Here is a 7,211-nt window from a genome sequence, read left to right on the forward strand (position 1 = left end):
GATCGCAACACCTCTTTGGGCAGCAAGTATGTAAGATTTATGAGACGCCCAATGTAAGGTGCAAGGGGGAACTTCCACGATTGGTAAAAACGAACCTCCAGTTAGAAAAGTAATATTGATATCTTAAAGGGGGGCCCAGGAATGAGGAGAAAGGCTTGTTGATTACCTGCAGATTAGTTCACATAATAAACAACAATCATGAAAACATAACAACATCTATTCAATAATAACCATATCTAAGTAACAAAATAGTTCATTAGCCTTAGGATGTAATTAACCAACAATATACCATAAACATAGCAAGAATAGTCCTACTACATCAACGATACATGTATGAAGAGATGCTGACTCATAGAGCTTCTTTTTATGAAGTACACTATTACATAGATGAAACACTAGATCCAGTAGTGGAACATGAAGCCACAACTTGCTTCTCCAAAGAATGATCTATCTCCTATGCACTACAAGAGAAGCCAAGGAAAGAATCCAAGAATCCAAGCCCTTAGCTTGAGTTATGAGGAACTATTTATAACTAATGACAATGACCTTTGAGCTTCCCCATGACTCTTCAACTCCTACAACTTTTCATATTCTATACATGACCCTTTACATTCCATATGTGGCTATTCACATTCCACATGTGTCTCTTGGACTTCATTACATACAATTTATTACAAAAGACAAATTACATATGAGACGATGGCTATATAAGACAAAACTGATAATAGGACAAAGTCTTATCAAATTGACAAATCATTTGCTTCCTCATGGAGCTCATTGGTGATGTATGTGTGCCATGCTCTGAACTTCGTTGAGATGAATTTGACCCGAACTGGCAAGTCCCTTGCATAACGCATCTTCACCTCTAGTGCCTTTGTCAATATGGTCTTGGAGCTTGATTGTACATTATTCCATAGCCATGAGAGTTTCATATGAGCTTTGACTAGTGCGATGGCATATTGCAGAATAATGTCTTTGGTGATCTCCAAGCCTTCCTGCTCCGATGCTTGCTTGATTTGTTCTATGTACTGCCTGATCTCTTGGAAGATGATTTCCCTGCCTCTGATTTCTTCAAGTGATCCTATTGTGGGCATCCCATGTTTCTGTGCTAGAGACTCGAAACCATTGTGCAGTCGATTGTAAGCGGCAATAGTGCTAATTGTTTGTTCTCTAAGGCGCATGTAGTTATGATGATGGAGTCTCCACTAAACTTTGTCTATCTCAGCGACAATCTTGTCTTTTCTTTCCAAATGTTGCAGAGCATTCAAATACTTGGCAACCCATTCTTGAAGTTGGTCAATTGCTCTATTTGCCACTTTCAAGAGTTTTACCACTTCTTGTGATTTCTTTTGAATGCCAACGAGAGGAGCCATCACCTATTGTAGAAGTATCATCTCATCACATAACTGTGCCATAGTGTCCTCCATTGGCCCCAGTTCCTCCTACGTGGATGATTTCCATTCTAAATCTCTGCGAAGATTATCGTTGGTTCTCTGTAGCGATGTGTTTCACTTATTGCTTCACCGCAGCTAGTTCTCTCCTTAATTTAGCATTCTCATTCAACAAATATTTAGAGTTGTCTTGTGCTGCTATAACAAAAGAAACATTTTCCGCTGTGATTGCCCTGGGGTTCCTTATGGTATTGGCAATTATCACCTTCTTTGTAGATACTGAGACTAGGTTCTGAGGATCATTTGAGAAGTATCTTCGTCTCTGCTGCACGATCCTCTTCTTGTGTTGATCAAATGTGACATTGCACACATCCATGACTTTGTCTTCAGGTGGAGGTGTGATTCCCATTTCTCCAAATGGAAGATGACCACCCATAAGAGGAGGTTCTTTTGGAGAACCTGGTTCATCATCCATGGGTTGGATGGTATCCTCTTCCTCCAACTCTTCTTCTATCTCCTAAGTCAACTGTTCTTCTTCCAGTCTCTATGTTGCTTCTTCCTCTTGGGATTGCTTGTGTTGTTCCTCTTGGGATTGCCTTTGTTGTTCCTCTTCTATTCTTCTCCTTTCCTCTTCTTCTTCTTGTTGCTTCCTAAGCAACTCATCTTGCTTCCTCTTCTCCTCTTCTTCTACTTCTCTCCTTTCTTGTTCTGCTTGAATAGCTCCTATGTTCAAAGGATCAACTTTCCATTTCCTGCTGCTTTCTCCTATCGAATCATACTTGATCCTCTTCCTAGGAGCTACACTCTTTGCTTGAGCGGTTTTCTGTTTTGCCTCTTGCACCTGCATCTCTGGAGTTGGTGGATCTTTGAGTGAGCCGATCTCCATCGCTGGATGTGTCTTGCTAACTACATTATACTAGTTCTTCACCTTCTCATCTTTTGCGGTAGACATTGATGATTATGCCCAATTGAAACCGATCCTTTCACAATACTGCATGCACACTCTCTTGTGATCATATCCATGAAAGTCTTTAGTTGCGAAGTGCAAGCGATCCAGCTCTTGTATTTCTGCAGCAGCCGCCTTGTGGCCTCAGGCTTTGCAAACCAATCCGAAACATCCAAAACATCAAATGTATGTGCCCTCAGGCTTTGCAAACCAATCCGCGATATCCTATAGTGACTCCTTCAGCGGTTTGGTCCTGCAAGGAGGATCGATCTTGTACAACATATGGAATATGAATGCAAAGAAGTGCTAAGACAATCTGTCGTGTGCGCCTTTGAAGCTTGATTCTAACAACACTCTGCAGTGGAAGTAAACTGGAAACTTGTTCTAAGGGGTCCAGTTCTAGTACATTCCTGGGAAAGCATATTGTGCACAGATTTCATCTAATAGAAATGTAGACATATAGAATTCCCACATGAAGGATTGTGCTCAAGAAGGGTGCACTTCTTCAGCCGGAAGGAGTGCGCTCAACACGAGCAAGTTTTCGTCAACTTGAAGTGCACTTTTGCCTTAAAGAACATTTTTTTGCGTTTGTGTGCTTTTGTGTGTGTGGATGGGTCAACTAATCATGTGCTAAATAACACAAGCACTTCTAAGGGTTAGGTGACGACACGTAGGAAACATTGACATAGGAGGATGCGACACTAGGAGAAAACATAAGAATAACAAAACAAACAACGTGACGACACTAAGGGGCTTGAAACGATAGTTCATGTAGGCTCTAAAATTGACTTAGGCAAAATTTTGGAGGGTCATTGTCGCAGCGACAGCAGGCGGCAAAAGTGGCCACTCAATTATAAAAAGGAATATTACATAAGCTGGGGGCTGAGTTCACTGATAAAGGAGGGGTGCACATACTACAGTTTGAGGCCGAGTTCACTGATAAAGAGGGTCATGCTACCTTGCTGAAGTTGGCCGTGGGCTTTCGTACATTCATGGCTGAGTTGACTGCTAAACAAGGGAAAAGTTTCATCTCTTGCTGGCTGTGTGTACCATCTCATTGTTGGCTGAGTGGAGTGCTTAAAGGGGCGAGTTCACTCATATATGCCTGTAGGATCTGCTGGAAGTAGTCACGGTGTTGTGTCTTGGTTTGTCACTCAAGTGCTGAAGAAGACCACGAGTTCCCTTGCCTGCTTGCTGAACGAGCTGATATATTCATACACAGCATTTCATGGGAGCTGTTTGTTTATTGAAAAGCGTCAAATGGCTGCTGGAAATGGGACGAGCATCTTGCTGAAGGAAATTACTGTCATCTCCTTGCTGAAATATACCCAGGTGACTTGCTCTTATTTGTATATATCAGTCATAGTATCAGTACATAAATCTGAAGCCTCATCTCTTACTTGTTCATAGCATTGCTTTGTACCAACGTTGGGATGTTATATAAACGATATATTGTTGGCTTGAATTGTTCCTCTAAGTTTTCATTTGATACTGTGTGCATTGTATTGAATAAACTACATAAAATGCACCTACAGTCATGTGACGTCAAATTGTTGGAGGAAATGTCCCACTGAAAAAGAAATTTTAAGGGAGGGGTATCTTACAGGAACTGTACATACACATACACACACACACACACATATATATAGATAGAGAGAGAGCGAAAACTATGGGAGAGTGATCTAGTTTGACCACATCTCCAGTAAAGTATAATAAAGAGGGTGAATGATCAATTTAGACTGAGTAACCCAAAAGAGATAAGGATAAAATACCAGGTATAAATATTAAAAAGTAAACATAGAATATATGTTCATTGGGCTAAATCTCATTATACGTAGAGCATTGTAACCATAAATATTTCATGTATTTCAATAATTCAAAATTTTCCTCTAATTTTTCATTCAGTGCAGAACCATCATCTTTGTTCCTATTTCTATGTGAAAACTACGTTTTGGGATTGCTTTGGAAGATGCTAAAAGCAACATTGAGATTTCTTCATTCATCAGAAGGAACCACTTTGGCAATCATGATATCAATGGGCTTAAATATTTATTTTTCTGCAACTTAGAATGCCTGTTAACTTTGGTTCAGATTAGAGTATGACTATCCATATGGAATGGATTACTTATGATCATGGATAGGAACAGGCAACCTAGTTATCGTCTTTGTTGGAGATGCTTAGAATCCCATGTTTTGATAAAAGTTTTATCTATGGGGAAGCTAGAACTTCTGTTGATTGGCATTGCTTATGCATATGTCAAATTATGCAGTAAAAAGTATGCCCCGTAATCCTTTAATCTTAAAATTGTTACAGGACCAATATATGGGGGTGTTTTTGTAGATGATGAAAAACATTCCTTTTGGATTGCATTTTCCATTACAGATCATCTTCTTCCAGAAGGAAAATGTTAACCATACTCACCTTTCTGGGAGTCTGTTTGTAAATTATCTCCACAGCCCTTCAAATTGATCATATTTGGGGTGATCTCTGACGTTGTTGGTAAAGAAAATCTATCGAGGAATGTCAGATTGCATGAGTCAATTTTATTTTATTGTTCCTTTATGATGTGCTCATTATCTTCTACTTGTTTACAGAGAAGAGGAATCCCAACTACTGTGGGAGAAGAACTTACTCATAAAGGAGGAAGCCCTTGGAAGGGATCATCCTTCTTTGGCAGTGCACCTTCAGAACCTAGCAACATCTTATGCTTTATCGAGAAAATTTGAGAAATCCGAATATATTCTTAGGAGGAGTCTAAGAATACTTTCAGCTAGCTTGGTTCCTAATGCTCCAGAGATTTCATTTCCTATGCTGAGTCTTGCAACAACTTTATATCATCTAGGGAGGCATAGGGAAGCAGAGGATTTAGCTCAGGAAGCCTTGAGGATACGTGAAGCATCCTTTGATAAACAAAGTCCTGCAGTTGGTGAGTTGTGTTTTTCTCTTGGTAATTGACATATGTATTTTCAATTCTATGTCATGAGATCCACACTCTGGATTACAAAGTCCATTTACTGTTTGATTCTGAGCTTATTTCTTGAAACTTCTTTTCTTTGCAGGAGAGGCTTGTGATTGTTTAGCTTTGATACAGCATGCTCTGGGTAAGGATGACGAAGCCGAGCCCCTCATGTGGAGGGTCTTACAGATCCAAGAAAAGGAGTTTGGCTATGACAGTCCAGAAGTGATGTCCACATTAGAAATGCTTATTGTCTTTCTTGGCAACTTGGGAAAAGAAACGGAGAAATCACTTCTCCGTCGAAGATTAATGAAGCTGCAAAAAAAATACAAAGATTGATTTTCAATCTGGGCATCATTATTTTGTTTTACCCGTTAATAAAAGTATGTAACTGTTTTACCTGTTAATAGAAATATTACCTGTTTTCTTTGATATTTTGAACTATTAATAAAAACATGTACTTATTACCTGAATTGAACATTCCTTTGAGATTGGTGGTTTTTCTTCATGAGTAAAATCTACAATAAATTATTTTGTTGTGTAAGCTTAAAATATCTCACTCGCATCCTCTTTTTCCCTGGAGAACTCTACTCATCAAAACAAGTGAAACGTTACAGTGTAACTTCATAAATTCGCTTGATAAGGCTTTGCAAGTTTAACAAATTCTTTATAATTTGACTTCCATAAGATATGCACAATGGAACTAATAAATAAGAGTTTTTTTAAATTATTGAATTATGCAAATTCCCAAGGATCGTATATACTTTTTATAATAGGCCATCAAATCTCGGTGAATCAAGCTCATACGACCACTAGTTTGTGGACTTGTTCATTGCAATTTTGTGCATGAGAATGTGAGCATGCCAATAAGATTTTTCTCTTGAGAGAAACGAGTTGGAATATTGTTTCTATTATATAATTTTGCATTAATGTTTGCAAAGGAAAAATAACATCTTCCTCAAAAAATTTGTTATATGGATTCGCAGACCATTGAAAGCAACCAATAGTGATTAGTTCCAAAATTGTTTCAACAACCAATGGGCAATTTGGAGCATGCATGCTATTGAGTCACGAGGGTAAAGATTTAGGTGCAATTGAAATATGATAGTTGGATTCTTCAAGACTTTCTTGCCAACTCATTTCATTTTGCAAATGGATGACACAAACCTAGAGGCAACCAAGGTATATTTGTTTTGGCTTACAAATATTCAAACTTATTTCATTTTCACCATATCATTGTTAATTGAAAAGATACATATCCCTCTCATGCCTAGCACAATGTTCTCATTGTCTATAAAATTTTCAGCCTTGACAATTGTTGCCGCAAAATCTAGCAAGCCTTGGAGAGGGATACCCTACAAAGTATAAACTAGAGAATGGGACAACAATAGCGTAGAGGACCAATGTCACCTCAGCGAAAAACCCTTGCCCTTTACGATTTTCACTGACGGGAGTAGTCTCGGTAAGAGAGATAGAGGTCAATTCTACTATAGGTAGGCTATTGAAAAGGTATGAGATGATCCCACTAGGGCTCATTCAAGAGACAGACACAATATAAGTTAAAAGGCGTCACTAAGGAAGCAATTCGTTCTCAATAAAAAGACCTAGAAAAATTAAGGTTCAAGACCTAGGGTTTGATGTATTTGACGATAATAGGTGTTCTCAAGGTCAAGACTAGAAGGAAAGGGTTTCTTACAATGAGATTCAACTATTCCAAGGCTCATGAAACCCTTAAGAAAGTCCTTAAGTTGAGAGAATAAAGATTATGGTTTCCCTCCTAGGGCAACACCTAGGGCAAGATAATTTATGGGTGGAATTTGAGTGGATGCCCACCATATTGAGAGATTTTGTGGAAAATCAAGTCAACTTGTTGTTTAGGCTCTCAAACCTCTAAAAACACACCTCCCAAGAATTTCA

General features: G+C 38.7%; 1 protein-coding gene across 2 annotated transcripts in view; it reads left to right on the forward strand.

Moving 5' to 3' along the window:
- Positions 1–5,767, forward strand: part of LOC149167597 (Tetratricopeptide repeat (TPR)-like superfamily protein) — a 239,728-nt gene extending 233,961 nt beyond the window's left edge. For both annotated transcript variants that reach the window (XM_089433045.1, XM_089433044.1), the window contains 2 exons: positions 4,933–5,264; positions 5,398–5,767. In XM_089433045.1, the coding sequence (XP_089289171.1) occupies positions 4,933–5,264; positions 5,398–5,633 (568 nt within the window). In that variant the 3' untranslated portion in view covers positions 5,634–5,767. The remainder of the gene's footprint in view (positions 1–4,932; positions 5,265–5,397) is intronic.
- The last annotated feature ends 1,444 nt before the right edge of the window (positions 5,768–7,211 follow it).

The sequence above is a fragment of the Pinus tabuliformis genome, chromosome 5_1 (assembly GCF_031772625.1).
Source record: "Pinus tabuliformis cultivar Carrire ecotype Pingquan chromosome 5_1, CPIR1, whole genome shotgun sequence".
In the NCBI taxonomy this organism is placed as follows: Eukaryota; Viridiplantae; Streptophyta; class Pinopsida; order Pinales; family Pinaceae; genus Pinus; species Pinus tabuliformis.